Below are 16,059 nucleotides of genomic sequence, written 5' to 3'. Positions count from 1 at the left end.
ATATTTTTGGTCCTCTGTACTAAACTAGCAATTACATCATAAAAAAGAATGATAGCCTTTCATAAATCATAAAAAAGATATTTAATAATCAGTTCTTTGGTTTCTTTTAAACTTGCTTTTATCACTATAGTATTTAGTTTTTCCAGCTAACATTATTTTTGATTTCTGAAATCCACTGACTCATAACATGATAGCCAAAATCTTTAGTAATCTTGTGACACCCAGAAAAATATAAACCAAATGTACTGTTCACGATTGTATAATATCAACCTTTTATCCAACCTCAAAGGCAATACTGAGTAACTTCTTGAAGTCTCTGCAACTATCATAAATGGATTGAGATTAATGAAATAAAAGAAGAAGGAGTTATTGGAAGAAGTTGTCCCCAAAACTTTCCCTTACTCTCTATAGTTTTTTCACTTGATTTTTGGAAGTATTTATGCACAATTATATTCTAGACAAGAGTCTCATCTGAGATAGTATAAAGGTAATTAAGAACAAAACAGTATGTGGATAGAGTGAAACCTGTCAAGAAAAGATTATCTCTGTAGTAAAAATTAGCTAACTCCTTGTGTTTAAAACATTATTAGTGGGACTGGGGATTTAGCTCAGCAGCATAAGTGCCTGCCTTGCAAGCAGGCACTTGTGAGTTCGATCCCCTGTACCAATGATTAAAAAACAAAACAAAACAAAAAAACCCTCAAAACATTATTAGCCCAAGCTATAAATAATCCCTTTAAAAAATCACATTTACTATATATTTTTGAGCTCCTGCCATGCTGGACACTGTACAGCAAATGTGTGCTTTTTTTAGTAGGATTAGGTTCACTCATTTTTCTGAAGAAGCTTGTCTGACTAAAACCCTCAAGGTATGCTCTGTGAGGGGAAAGTTCATGTTTGTCTTCTTGGCTACATTCTAGCACCTAGCCCAATGTAAGCATTTCAATTTGTTAAATAAATACATGCCTATGGATTTCACAAAGCTTTTATTCTATTAATTTTGACAATCAGATTTCATTACATACTAAAAATAGTACCATATTTACGCACAAATAAATTAATTTTTCCAGTAAGAGCTAATTTCCTTTTAAGAATGTTTCCCACATATTCACAGTACATAACATCACAAAACACCCATATTTGCCCTACATGTCTCTGAATTGTAGCGTTACAAGATGGAAGTTCATTGTGCTTGATAATGTGATTAAGTTGAACCCAAATGTCTTCCAAAGTTTGGTTGTTACATACACTGTGTTCTATTATCCATCGTGCTCTATAAAGTGAGTGCAAATTTAGTGTCTTTAAAATATCTTGCAGTTTTTTAGGCAAAGGAGAAATATTTTCAGTACAATTAGTGCTGACAAATGAAATACTCCAAGACCTCCTGCTGTGCTGTTTTCCTTTTTCTAATTTTTTATCCAGATTTCCGGAGGCTGTCAGTTCATTCAGTTTGTATGACTGGATTAAGTGCTGCTTTTCCAAATGAGGTTGAAACTCCAAGAGATCTACTGTGGAATCATAGCTCTGTGATTTAATACTATGTTCTGAAATAGTTAAGTGCTGTTTTACATCTTCGGCTACCTTTTCAGAAATTACAGGTGGTGATCTTTTAGGTTTAACTGGAAGTTTGGATCCATCATGTGGAAACCAAGGAATAAATCTTGATGGTGGACGAGTAGGAAAGTCTTGAATTGCCTTTTCTGCAATTTTCGGTAGTTGTGTGGGATCACTCTCATATGGTCGATAATGTAATATTACTTCTGTAGTCATTCTGCAGTAATCCAGTTACTCTTAATGAAGAGAAAACTTCTTAAAGTCTTCAGAGCTAGAATGTAACTTACTATTACAAGATTGTCTGTCTTGTCAAATCAGAGGAAACAGGACCTAAAGTGGAAGTATTAAAGAATAAGATATGGTAGGGATAGCCTCCATACAAATAGGTAGGGAGAAAAGGAAAAATCAAAACCAATCCCAATATGGTATTTTAACAAAATGTTATTGGTAAAGGTGAATGCAATACACAAACTTGAAAATTCTTTCTTACCAAAATAAGAGACTTAATTACCTATTAAGATTATTCCTGCCTAAAATTAATAGAAAACATGTTTGACTCAACTAGATATAAAGGACTTGGAGGTAGTAATATTAACATGTTAACTGGTAATAATCCTAAAACTATTCCTGAATAATAAATCAATGATTCATATAAATACTGGATTCATATAATATTTAAAACGTTGAGACATCTGAACTGAGGTCAATGATAACAGTAATTTTTAATTTATACTAGAGAAAATTAATTATTTTACATTTTAAAATGTTACAAAATCCATCAGACAAATATATATGTGTGTGTATATATATATATATATTGTTAGACTACTTAATGATTAGCCAGGTATGGTGGTACCCACCTGTCATCCCAGCACTTGGGAGGCTGAGACATAACTGTCATGAGTCTTAGGCCATCCTGGGCTTGCTACATACGTGAGTTCAAAGATAACATGCTCTACCTATTGACGAACTGTCTCAAAAATAAATAAATAAAAAAGAATACTTAATGATTATTTCTCATCTTCAGGGGTAAACAAAAATAATTTGAATATGGTTTTAACCTTACATTTTAACTAGGTCAGTTGCTGATTTTATGACAGACTTCTAGGAATAATGTTATGCAGTAATGAGAACCAGTTACCACAGTTCCTGGATTCCAATGTAGAACAAGAGCAAGAAGTTTATACTCTTCTTCTCTCAGAACACAGCAGTTCTCAAGTTGCCTTGAATGAAGCCATTGACAGTAAGTTTCTGTACCACTCAGTTACAAGAATGGAGCCTTCCAGGACCTACAAGTTAGGCTTCCTAACCAGACCCAAAGCCACAAAAGGCAGAAAGTACTCTTTCATACCCAAATTATTATAGAAAAAAAAAAAAAAAAGAGGTTGAGTTCTCCCCACAAAATTCATTAAACAATTAATGAGGATTCTCCATTGCTAGGATGACCATGAGTTGGAATTCCTGTCATGTACCACATCTGTACATGACTGGGAGTCTTAATATCCATAATTCTTAATGTAACTATGCGATAATATTCTTTCAAGAATAAATTCTTTTTTTCCTTCCTTCTTCGTTACTCTTTCACGTTGGGTTTTTTTTGTTTTTTGTTTTTTGTTTTTTTTGGTACTGGGGATTGAACTCACAACCACACACTTACAAGGCAGGCACTTATGCTGCTAAACTAAATCCCCAGCCCTGCTCCTTTATACTGTAAGATAGGTCTCTGGGAAGTCTTTCATAGGTTGAATTTATGAGATGTTACACTGAGACTAGTGAAGTTGTAAGAGCTCTTTTTAAACAAAAGTTTCTCTTTTCAAGAGGAACAAAACAATATCTTAACATTTTAGATACTAATTTTTTGTCTTTTTCCTTTTTATCTGTACCGGGGATCGACTGCCTGCTTGCAACGCAGGCGCTTATGCCACTGATGTAATTTACTATGCCACTGAGCTAAATCCCCAGCCCCTAGATACTAATATTTAAGAAAGTAAATTTAACCACGGAATTGATATCCCATACCATTAAAATTAAAACTTGTAAAATTCTTGATTAAATAGAACCATGGGAAAAATATCAACAGAGACTTAATAAAGCTCAAACTATCAATGAAATTGAAAGGGTCTGTCCTTTTAGTTTGCTTCAATACAGTTCCTATTTTCACTGTGTCTTGTTTTTAAAAATGAAGAGTATCAGAAAAATAAAAACTCCAGATGGCAAGTAGTCTCCATGTTACTAGAATTTAACTGTGTTTAACAGTGTACAATTTATATAAAACGACAACTAGCAACCAATAGGACCAATACAACTGTTTGAAATTCCCATCAAAGTAGTCAGTAAGATAACGGTCACTGAAAACGCTATTTCATTCATGAGGCAACACACCGTCTTGGAAAAATGGAGACAGGCCTTGTTTTGAAGCACTGCTTCCATCACTCCTTGCTAGCTACATGATCTCTAGAAAATTTGCTTAAACTCTGAGACATAAGCAATATATAGTCCACATACTTCAAGCCAAGCATGGTGATTTATCCCTGCAATCCCAGCACTCAGGATGAGGCAGAAAGACTACTGGAGTTCAAGGCAGGCCTGAACTATACAGAGAGACCTTGTCTCAAAAACACCAAGAAAACAAAATAACCGAACAAAAACAAATGGAACCGGCGAACTGTACAGTGTCTACATTAGAGGGGTTGAAGAAGAAATGAGAATTGTCTTTAAATGGGTGCCACAAGGAAGCGCAATTCATATGCATAGAGAACTAGCGAGAGAACGAGCGCATTATTAACAACACAGTAGAACACTGAGAAAATCAAAAGTGCATTTGTTGTAGAAGACATGATATAAATTTTAAAAATGAAACAAAAGGTTTCAGGAAAATCTGTTTTGCAAGTTTTCCCTAGGCAATCAAACTAATTCAAAATTGTGGTGCACAAAAAATGAAAACCGACAAGAGATTTTGGACATACTGTATTTCCTACATGCACAGTGCTTTGAAATAAACTGCAAAAAGTTCTAATAAATTTGTTAGATACTGTCTGTAGTACCATGTACTGTTAAATCATTGACATTATCTTGCAATACTAATATTACAGATAAAACTGATGCCTTGTAGTTTGGTCTGTGCCACGTTAAAAGCAAGAAAAAAGGCAAAAACCCCCACTTTAAATTCGATGTAATTTACTACAGATTACAGACATCTCCTAAACCGGGCCAGGACGTCTGGTTTTGTAGCTAAAACCTGGTGATTGCAGTAGCACAAATCAGACTTACCAGGTATCTCTGTCAATCTAATAGGTTTTTGAATCTACAAACCAGAAGCGTGAAACCGGTTCGGCCCTTGCCAAAAGCAAAGTGGGCGTCCGCGGACAGTGCTTAAGAACGACAATACCTACGTGCTGGGGGACAAGTTTATGCGGCAAAAACTTCGAGAAATAGTGAGACAAGGGAGAAAGCAGAAAAAGGGGAAGCAAGTTCGCAAAAGCTTACCTTTCAGCGCCAGCAGGTGCTCCTGCTTGGGGGGATTCACTTCCATTTTGACCCACACGCTAGACCCGCTGCGTACGGGACCTTGGGAGGTTCAAGCCGACCCGGAAGGAAACCACAATGAGCGTCTGGGAAGACCCGGGGTCAAAAACACTCCCAACTTCTTTCTGCTGGCGATAATTTAAATTCTCTTTTTACTACCTTAAATTATTTTTTACAGGCCCAACAGCTTGTTTTCACCAAAGCCATCTCTTTTCGTTTAAAGACCTATGCCTAGGCCTATCCATCTCCAATCACACATCAAGATTTAAAAATGTCACTCTCAGGCCTCGCAGATATCTACAATGCTAGAGTTTTAAATAAAAAATTATATATGTATATACATATATATACATACACATATTAAAATGTATGAAAAGGGAAGTGGCGTGTTGGGATTTTTAATTTACCAAAAATCGCATTGCATGCAGGGACATGTAGTTCCCCAGTCCCAGCTCGGATTGGTATCTAAGTGTCCATGCGCAAAAATGTGCAGCCCAACAGCCAATGGCCGGGAAGAGGCGGCAGAAGGCAGAGAGAGGCGCCCCAGGTCGAACAGCGCCTGTGCACTAGGGGCGGGCGCAGAGGCTTGTGGGTAAGTGGCTGCCCTACCCGCCTGTCAGTTGGAGGTTCTGAGGGTTGTCTGCGGTGCAGCTCCTCCCAGGATGGCTACTCTGGTTGTAAACAAGCCTGGAGCGGGGCTAGACAGTGGGCGACAGGGCACCCGGGGAACGGCTGTGGTGAAGGTGAGGGATCTTGCGTGCTCCGTTCTCCATCGTCAGCCTCCTTTCGGTTCATCCTGCAGACCTGCATCCTTTCGGTTCATCCTGCATCGCTGCGGCCCAGGTTCCTTGGACGTGGACGGGATGCGCGGTATCGGGGCTGTACTTGGCCTTGCAATTCTTGCCTTCCCCTCACGTTCTTTATCTCATTGGTTTGAAATTGCCTAGTCGGCTCACGCCAGATGTTAACATCGACAACGGGTCATTTGTGAAAAGGCCCCTGTGGGCCTGAAGGAGTTACTCCCAAGTGCTCTGCTTTTAGTTAAGCTAAACAGAAATTTTTTTTCCTTTCTCACCCTTCTCTTTTTGAGACAGGATTTCACTATGAAATTTAGACTGGCCTTGAACTCACTTTGTAGCCAGATTGGTATCGAACTGGCAGCTATCCTCCTGCCTCAGCCTCGCGAGTGCTGGGATTACAAGTGTGAGCCACCACATGTGGCTCGATTAGCATTTTAAAATATTAAATTGAGCTATTATTATTCCCCAGGAGCTACTTGTGTGTTTTAGTTTGTCAGTGTTTACTTACAAGATAGATACTAATTACCAATTTATTTGGAAGGAAAGTTTTAGATTAACATAGTATTGACAAAAGCACAGGGTTGACTGACTCTAAAGTCTGAGTTTTTCACTTTTGCATTACTTCTGTGGTAATAGGAATATTAGTCCTCCACTCTTGGTAGTACAGTTTCACAAGTTTTAAGAAGTCTCTCACCTGCAAAATAGGCTCTAATGCTAGGATGCATAAAATTGTCTGTTTGGAAATTTTGAGATTCTACTACATATATATTGTCCAAAATGAATTTATTAAAAAAGTCAATTGAAACAGGTAAAACATACTGTGGCTTTCATTATAATATGGAAAAATATGAAAAGAAACATTTCAGTGGTTCATAAACTTCAAGATCATCTGTATACCAACAGGTTGGTAATTCTCATTCATGGCAACATATTAGGAAAATTGAGGACTTTGTAAAAACTATTAGTACGCTCTATGTTGAGATCAGTGTTTTTTTTTTTTTTTTTAGTTCTTAGAAATCATTTTAAAGTGCAATCCCAATTCAGAACAACTGAATCAAATAATTCTGGTTCTTCCAATGTCATGAATAATAGATATTTATGACTTTTCACCTGAAGTTGTTTTGTTCGTTTGTTTTATTTTGTTTTTAGAGACAGGGTTTCGCCGTGCAGTTCAGGCTGGCCTTGAACTCCAACGCACTTTGTAGCCCCGGCTGGCCTCAAACTTGGTGCAATCCTGCCTCAGCTTCCTGAACTCCTAAAGTTGGTTTATGTGACTACAAATGAGATATTTATATCGATGGCTCAGTATCAATCAGTGTTGGTAGTTGAATCAATTGACCTTTTGTGCGTATATATTTTATTTTATTTATTTATTTACTTATTTATTTAGTGGTGCTGGGAATTGAATATAGGGCATTGCACAACCTAAGCAAGTGATCTATCACTACGCTACATCCATCTTTGTATATATTTTTACAAATTTTTATCTTAGTATATCGTAGTTCTTTTTATGTCTGTCCCCTTCATCTCCTTCCCCTCCCCATTCCTTCATTGACTTTTGTATAGTAATGAAGTTATTTTGAAGGTATTGGTATAGCTGAAGAGGGCTGAGGATATAACTCAGCAGTACAGTGCCTGTCTGCTCTACCTGAGCATCCGTCTTTATTAGGCATATTGAATAGTTGAGATTTTAATTTTTGAATTGTGCTTTTGCTAAGTGGAAAATATCTACATATTATTTATGAACTAGAAATTTCACACCATAATTGTATTATTGCCATTAGTATTTTTGCTACCGTTTATTTTATCATCTCAAAAGTATACCAAAGCCCGACGTAACTCCAATTTTGGGGTTTTTGTTTGTTAGTTTGTTTGTTTCTTGAGACAGGGTTCAGGCTGGCCTTGAATTCATGGTGTAGCCCAGCTGGTCTCCATCTCACAGGAATTCTTTTCTCTCAGCCTCCTAAGTGCTGGGGTTATAGATGTGTGCCACCATGCCCAGCAGTAAGTCTAGTTTGTTAGTGCATAGCATTTGATATAGTAGCCATACACCTTGTTCATTTTCATCTTTAAATACAAAATGTTCCTGAACTATATAGTAAGAATGCTTTCTGAGAATGTGACAAGTATTCTTTGGAAGGTAAAGGTTGAAGTACATAATGCTAGTATTGTGTAAAGTGGCCTCTTTTAAATGAACAAGGTGATCACTAGAGAAAACACAAAAAACTGATACTGTTTGGTAATTAACATAAAAAAAGAAGCACAAAAGGTTTTTTTCCTAGAGAGTCTATTTAAGTGTGACCTAGTTGATGAAAATTTGATTTATACATACATTTTGAAGCTTTTTTGATGATTTGTGACATGTAAAATTTTTTTCCTATCTGGGATTTCATTTTTTATGTTACAATTTCTATTCGTAGGTTTTGCAGGAGAATTTCTTGCTGTATTATATACATGATTTTAGATTTCTGGTTTACTAATCAGCAGACTTTTAATATGGCTTTGTGTATATGTGTGTGTATATCTGTGTGTGTGTGCGTGCGTGCGTGCGTGCGTGCGTGCGTGCGTGTGTGTGTGTGTGTGTGTGTGTTATGGTAGTACTGGTGATTGAACTTGGGGCCTATTGCATGGCAGTGAGGTACATACCTAGCCTTTTAAAAAACTATTGTGAGTCAGAAGCTCATTTAATTCTCTAGACTGGAATCAGACTTGAGATTCTTCTGTTTTAGCCTCCCGAGTAACTGACATTGTAGATGGGCACTACTGCACTTGGGTGATACTTTTTTGGTTTTGTTTTGGTTTTGGGGTTGGTTTGTTTGGAGACAAGGTCTTGCTATGGAGCCCATACTGGCTTACCATGCCTGGCTTGATCTTAAATAGGAGGCACAGGAATTTGACGTACAATAGAATAGTTATTTGTGTTTTTTAGATTGATTAAAGTTGTGAAACACTATAGCTGATTGCTTATTTCAGTCGATTGGTTGTTTGCTTTTACATTATTTGATGGGAATGGATACTAGAAATACTTAAAAATTATTTATAACCTTTTCTTACAAGTTATTTATCATTTAGAAGGACAGCTGTCATCCTCACATTTTATTTATTTATTTATTATGTATTTATTTATTTTTGTGGTACCAGGACTCAAACTGAGGACCTCATGCTTGCCAGACAGGTGCTGTACTGCTGAACTATATTCCTGGCCCAATACCATGTATTTTAGATTTTTATTGAAATTAATGTTAGTTTAATGTCGATAAGGTAGTTGCACAGAAAATGCTTGAGAATGTAGGTAGTTTTATATATTATTAATGATTCAGTTTTTAAAAAATAAATGATACTAATTTACAACATTATCTTTGTCCCTATCACTTCAAGGAGATTTCATTCAGTATGATCATTTTGTCAAGGTCCGTTGGCTGGAATGACAAAAAGTGATTTAAGGTTTTATAACTTAAAAAAATTTTTTTTCACAAAGGAAAAAAGTAACAAGATTAATTCATTATACTCATTATATTAATTCATTCATTTTTTTTTTAAACCCTAAAAAATGCTTGCTTTTAAAACTATTTAAACGCATATGTTTCTGTTTTAAATGCTAGGTTCTGGAATGTGGAGTCTGTGAAGATGTCTTTTCTTTGCAAGGAGACAAAATTCCTCGCCTCCTGCTTTGTGGCCACACAGTGTGTCATGACTGTCTCACTCGCTTGCCTCTTCATGGAAGAGCAATACGTTGCCCATTTGATCGTCAAGTAACAGATCTAGGTAGGAAAATTATTTGTATGAATTTAAGATTGAAAATTATCATTGTGACATTTGAAATATTTGCTTTTGTTTTTGAGACAGGGTCTTGCTGTGTAGTTCACGCTGACCTTGAACTTGTAGTGATCCTCCTGTCTCAGCCTCTGAAGTATAGGCATGTGCCACCATGCCCAACTTGAAATAATTTCTTTACATAAAAAATATAAAGTTCCAAAGACTATTAAAACAAATTGAAGAATCTATTACTTACATCTTCTAACTGTAAACTAGTTTAGCGTTAATTACTAGTATTTCATCTTTTGAGATGTTTATATTTAGTAATTATACCTGAACAGCTTTAAGACACCTGAGTTATACATATTACCCTGTTCAAAGAAATGATAATGTAACCATCAGAGATTAATTTACGTGACACCATTAGTCCAATAAAAATATTTTCTTTCCAAGTGAACGAGCCTATAATGAAAATAAAGATGAATCATTTTACTCTTAGCAACTTTTTATTTTTTAAATTATTATTATTATTATTTTTTTATTTTTTTATTTTTTTGTCTTTTGGAGACAGGGTCTCACTTGCAGTTCAGGCTGGCCTTGAGCTCACTTTGTAGCTCAGGCTGGTCTCGAACTTGCAGTGATCCTCCTGCCTCAGCCTCCCGAGTGCTGGGATTACAGGCATGAGCCACCACATCCAGCTTATTTTTTAAATTATTATCTATTTATGTTTTTTGCAGTACTGGAAATTGAACCCAAACCCTTCACACTGAGCTACATCCCCAGTCATTTTTTTATTTTGAGATAAAACCTTAGTCCCTGAATTCCCCAGGCTAGGTTCAAATTGATGAGTGCTGGAATTACAGATGTACATCCCAGTGACTGGCTTCATCATATTTTTCTTTATTAGTTTCAGAGACAGAAGTGTTTGTATCTTTTAATAACTACTCCTTATTTTCTACTAAAATGAATTAAAGGTCTTAGGAATTGTTTTCAGTTTCTTGCATACTTCTCAAACTTTGTATATCTTGAAACAAGTTATTACTTGGTATATCAGATTTGGAGATAATAACTTACTAACATTGGAACATTTATTTTACAAATGTAATTTCATTTCTGTAAGTTTTCTCTTTTTAGATAAAGAAATTTTCTCTGAAGCATTTAGAGCCACCACTTTTTTCTGGTCAGTAGCATCATGCAAGACTTATTTTAGAATAGTTGTACTACTACATATAGTTGAACACATTTAGAATAATGTATCCACTTGCAGAGTAAGCAAGAGTACAATAGTTGTAGACCACAGGGCTTTACAATGTGAAGAAATGTGGTTTTAGTCATTTTTGGTATAAGTCTATTTACCAGATAACTAATACAGGATAGTGATAAATCATTATGGGTAACATAATTTCTTGTAAGCCAGGAAATAATAGAGGTAGTGAAGATCTCTCTGTTCTTTTGTTCTTTTACTTTGACATTTTTATGACATTGATACTGTGTATCAATTTTTTATAAAAAATTATACTTACAGAAAGTAACTTTGACAGATGAAGGCTAGAACCTTTCTTCTACTGTTTTAAGAAGCACTATATCTTTTTTACATTAATTTCACAGGATGAGATATTAACATATTGAATGTTTACAATAGAAATTTATTGCAAGGAATGGTTGGTTGCATCTTAAATTGAAATCCAACATGAATACTATCATATGAACATTAGAAAAAAATCTCCCTTAGTTAAGAGTTTGTAATTACTATAGTATTTAGATAGTTTTGATTTTTTTTCATGTGTTTGCAGTTTAGAATATGTGTTAGTTCTCTTTGATATAGTTGGATGTAATTTTTTATTTTATGTTATTTTATTTTTTAGATAGGGTCTCACTATGTATTTCAGGCTATCTTTGAACTCATTGTGTAGCCTAGACTGGCCTTGAACTTGCAGTGATCCTCCTGTTTCAGTTTCCCAAGTGCTGGGATTTTCTGGCATAGGAAGTAATTTTTTAAAAATTTGTTTTTAATTTTATCATAGGAATGTTTATATACATTGTTGAAAATTTGGGAAAAATAGAAAAGTGGAAAGAAGGAAAAATGATTTTTTAAATTCTTTCTTTTTTTTGGTACCAGGGATTGAGCTCACGACCACACACTTGCCAAACAGGTACTTGTGCTGATGAGCTATATTCCCTGGCTCCTTAACTCTTTTTTTGAAAAGAAAACTATCACTAATGGTAAAGGTCATAATCAGAATTTTTCTGTAGTCCAAGAAGAATCTCAGTAGATGCTAATACTGATTAGCAGTATTTCTGTTTCTCCTTTTCTGTCCATATGGTAAATTTATACTTTCTTGTCCTCTTATAGTTAGGTGTGCATATGCAGTTTTCATTTAACCAGTGAAATGAGAACAGAATTGACATGTGAACTTCTAAGTAGACCTCATTACAAGGAAGTTTATAGTAGTTCATGATGGATGACCTTGGATATTTTTCCAAGATATCCTGATAGATGATCTTGGATATTAGGTCTGTCATCATGGACAGTGGGGAACAGAGATTTCTTGGCTTTCTTTCTTCTTCTTCTTTTTTTTTTTTTTTTTTTTTTTTTTTTGGTCTTTTTCAGTCAGAGTTTTGCTATGCATTTCAGGCTGGCCTTCAACTCCTTATGTAGCCCAGGCTGGCCTCAAACTTGAAACAGTCCTCTTGCCTTAGGCTTCCAAATGCTGGGATTATAGGCATCTGCCACTACGCCTGGCTTCCATGACTCTCTAAGGTGTTACATGAACAAAAACAAAATCTTTGTTGTTTTACACCATGAAGATCATTTTGATAGTTATTGAATTATTAATGACATACTTGGCAGTAAAGCATATAGATACTGCTGGACACTTATATATTTTTGTTTATACTATAATGATTGAATATTTGAAAAATTGTCAAGGTTACATTTTTGGTTTTTTTATTTTTTATTTTTCTCTGACACTAAAGATTGAATCTAGGACCATGTGCGTGCTAGGCAAGCACTTTACCACTGCCCTGGTGTTTTTACTTTATATAAATGGAATGAATAGTGCTCTGTTGTTGCTTATGTGTTGTTATAGAACATGTGTAAAAAATTACAAGGAGAAGGCTTTGTAAGGTGGCAAGCCTGCAGGAGACATACTGAGTGGATTACATGATGGCACTTGGGAGGGAGGTGATAAAGATGCTTAGTTTCTTTCTATTCATCCTTTTTGGTGAAGAATAGTATTAAGCAGTACTTTTCATTTTCAAGAAAAGAAGAGCTCTGTTAGACATTGGCTCCTTATGTTTTTACACAGATACTCATTTAGCTATCATACATATATATAGCTCCAGTATTATATAGTATTTGTTGTGTAGAAATTCACTGTGCCAGATAGTCCTCCCAACTGCTGAAAGATCTGACTTCTATTTATAGGCTCAGAGAGTTTGTATGTATGTGCACACTCATATTTGTGAGACAGAGAGATAGACAGAGAAAGCAATATATGGTTTTTTTAATCTGGCTTTATTTATGGTGAGACTTAGAGAAAAGGGTTAGTTTATACTTTTTCAGTTATGTCTGTAGTGTTTTAAGAGGATTATTGTCTTGCCTTAGTATGAGGCTCTGTATATTTGTGTGAGAAGGTACTTTATCGTCATTGACTGCTATTGTTTAAAGAAAGGTTTTAGGGAATGAATCATTTTAGGCTTAGCAACTGAGATAACTCTTACCTTTAGGTGTCATAGTTACAGTTTACTTACAGATGGATTTTTTTCTTTGGTTGAGTTTATCTTTATATGGTGGTTTACAGATACGAATCATAATCATGAAAATTAATGGGTTGTGAACAGGATTTTTTCTTTTATTCTGGAAATTGAACGTAGGACCTTGCACATGCTCTACCACTTCGTTACTCTCCACCTCGGCAGCACTTTTTTTTTTTTTTTTTTTTTGTCTTTTTCGTTTTTATCAGTACCGGGGATCGAACTCACGACTGCCTGCTTTACAAGGCAGGCGCTTATGCCACTGAGCTAAATCCCCAGCCCCGGCAGCATTTTTAAAAGGAATAAAAATAGCAGTATATTTTACACTGCTTTGAAAGTAAATATTGGGGTATGATGACATACATCTGTAATCCCAGCAGTATGGGAGGCTGAGGCAAGGGAATTGCAAATTCAAGGCTAGCATGGGCAACTTAGTGTCTTTAGTGAGAAAAAAAAGAGAAAGAAAAAACGTAAAAGGGCTGGATATGTAGCTCAGTACATAGGCCTCATTTACTCTCCAGTACCACACTTACACACATACAAAAGTGAATATTGGCTTTGTAGAACTTTTATTTCAGTTACAGGTATGTATTGATATTTCTTATTGTAGATCACAGTGAAAAAAATCTGAAAGTATTTGTTGTATATTAAGTTAAGTGATAAAATAAGATTTGTAAAGTTAATTGATAGAATAGGAGAATTTTAAGTATGTTTCTAGCTAGATATAGTGGCCCAACACCTGTAATCCCAGGACTCGGGAGTCAGAAGGATTGCTGTGAGTTAGAGGCCAACCTAAATGACACAGTGAGTTCAAAGCCAGCCTGAATTGCATAGTGAAACCTTGTTTCAAAAAATAAATAAAGTATGTTTCTACTTGGAATGCTAAGGAATTCTGTTTTCTAGAAAGAGCACTAACAAAGCAATTGTTATAGAATGAAAAAGAGATGGAGAAATTTTGAAATTTATAGGTTAGACCTTATTTTAGACATTTATTTTAGGATTTAGACATTTATTAATCCCATGCCTGTACTCTCAATAATTAGAATAAATGAGGCAGGATTGTGAATTTGAGGCCAGCCTGGGATACACAAGTCGAAGTGAGACTTGTCTTGGACTCTGTGATAAAAAGATTAATATTACATCTTGTTACATGTAATTTTTGTTTTTATGTTCTAGGAGATTCAGGTGTTTGGGGATTGAAAAAAAATTTTGCTTTATTGGAGCTTTTAGAACGACTGCAAAATGGACATATTGGTCAGTATGGAGCTGCAGAAGAAGCCATTGGTGTATCTGGAGAGGTATTGATTGAACTTGGTAAAATGTTTGTTACAAGATGTTACAAGATAACTTTCCCTCAGTTTAAAATATTTTCTATTATTAACACAATAGTACTTTACTTACTTTAGCAGATAAATTTCTGGAAACACTGCTTTTTATTACATTATACTTAAGGCTATACTCCACCCAGCATAACAAAAGTAGAACTGAAACTTGAATTATTTGAAAGTACTACTCCTAAGCTATGTTTTATGTGTAAAATTTCCTACTTATTTTCAATTGTACCCAAGGGTAGAGTGAATAATAGGATTAGAATAGCAAAAAATGTGTAAGTTGCATTACAGTGGTGCAAATGTGTATTAGTCAACAGTGAAGTACAATACTAACAATAAAAAACTGCATGAAAGAGACCGTTCCCCATAGATGGAAACTGTCTTAAAGACAGTAGTAGCTTAGTTATAAATACATTTTTGTTCTTAAATAGAACTCATGGGAGGTCATGAATCTGTGTTAGGCCCAACAGAGTAAGCCTATATTGAATATAGTCACAGTTTGTTTAATCAGTTTCTAAACAGTGGTTGGTTGCCCATAGACAATTGATTGGTTGACTGACTAAGCTGTACCCAGTGAAGTTATTTTCTCTATCTTGCTTCAACTTTTTAAAATAAATCTTACCTGACCACATTGTTGATTGAAGTTCTTTGAAACTGTTCTGGGAGATGCCTAGCTTGCAAATCATTTTTTCTTTGCATTGGTTTGTTTTTCTTTGCTCAAATATATTCCACTTGACAAAACTGGTTTAAGAAATATTCTGTTTTAGCATATATAAATCTAAGATTATGCGGTTTTACATTTCAAAATTTGCTGTCATTGACTGGATTCAGTTTTAAGCCATTAATTTTTTGTTTGTTAGAGTATCATTCGTTGTGATGAAGATGAAGCTCATGTTGCATCTGTATATTGTACTGTGTGTGCAACTCACTTGTGCTCAGAGTGTTCTCAAGTTACTCATTCTACAAAGACATTAGCAAAGCACAGGCGAGTGCCTCTAGCTGATAAACCTCATGAGAAAACCATGTGCTCTCAGCACCAAGTACATGCCATTGAATTTGTTTGCTTGGAAGAAGGTTGTCAGACCTGCCCACTCATGTGCTGTGTCTGCAAAGAATATGGAAAACATCAAGGTCATAAGGTATGAATTTTGTTAAGTTGGATGACTCTAGATAGTTTACTAGCCTATTAATTCATTTTCCCTGACCTGGTTCTTTATGCTAAAATGAAGAATTGAAGAATTAAGTGATGTGTGGGTTGGTCTTGGTAGCATGAAAAGAAATCAGATTTCTTTTCTTTCTTTCTTTCTTTCTTTCTTTCTTTTTTTTTTTTTTAAAGA

At 35.3% G+C, this 16,059-nt stretch overlaps 3 protein-coding genes across 8 annotated transcripts in view; 1 reads left to right on the top strand and 2 right to left on the bottom strand.

The window, feature by feature from the left end:
• Positions 1-5,199, bottom strand: part of Trappc13 (trafficking protein particle complex subunit 13) — a 47,724-nt gene extending 42,525 nt beyond the window's left edge. For 2 of the 3 annotated variants that reach the window (XM_063258252.1, XM_063258253.1), the window contains exon 1: positions 5,041-5,199. In XM_063258252.1, the coding sequence (XP_063114322.1) occupies positions 5,041-5,086 (46 nt within the window). In that variant the 5' untranslated portion in view covers positions 5,087-5,199. Of the gene's footprint in view, positions 1-2,414; positions 2,525-5,040 lie in introns of all 3 variants that reach the window. The other variant, XM_063258254.1, reaches the window with a different exon arrangement.
• Positions 970-5,198, bottom strand: Shld3 (shieldin complex subunit 3). 2 transcript variants are annotated; one of them, XM_063258260.1, is made up of 3 exons: positions 5,041-5,098; positions 2,415-2,524; positions 970-1,884 (listed from the first exon to the last, which is right to left on the bottom strand). In XM_063258260.1, the coding sequence occupies exon 3, from the start codon at positions 1,768-1,770 to the stop codon at positions 1,018-1,020; it is 753 nt and encodes a 250-aa protein (XP_063114330.1). In that variant the 5' UTR covers positions 1,771-1,884; positions 2,415-2,524; positions 5,041-5,098; the 3' UTR covers positions 970-1,017. The 2 variants fall into 2 exon arrangements, with proteins under 2 accessions (XP_063114330.1, XP_063114329.1); XM_063258259.1 differs by lacking the exon at positions 2,415-2,524 and having other exon boundaries at positions 5,041-5,198.
• Positions 5,200-5,645: 446 nt separating the features above from the next.
• The window catches only part of Trim23 (tripartite motif containing 23), a 47,200-nt gene continuing 36,786 nt past the window's right edge, over positions 5,646-16,059 (top strand). For all 3 annotated transcript variants that reach the window (XM_013153970.3, XM_003461594.5, XM_063258249.1), the window contains exons 1-4: positions 5,646-5,822; positions 9,482-9,644; positions 14,568-14,689; positions 15,583-15,861. In XM_013153970.3, coding sequence (XP_013009424.2) covers positions 5,742-5,822; positions 9,482-9,644; positions 14,568-14,689; positions 15,583-15,861 — 645 coding nt within the window. In that variant the 5' untranslated portion in view covers positions 5,646-5,741. The remainder of the gene's footprint in view (positions 5,823-9,481; positions 9,645-14,567; positions 14,690-15,582; positions 15,862-16,059) is intronic.

Source organism: Cavia porcellus, unplaced genomic scaffold, assembly GCF_034190915.1.
Source record: "Cavia porcellus strain 051 isolate PalLab524CR breed Dunkin Hartley unplaced genomic scaffold, mCavPor4.1 scaffold_11, whole genome shotgun sequence".
In the NCBI taxonomy this organism is placed as follows: Eukaryota; Metazoa; Chordata; class Mammalia; order Rodentia; family Caviidae; genus Cavia; species Cavia porcellus.
This window is presented reverse-complemented; position numbering and strand designations above follow the sequence as displayed.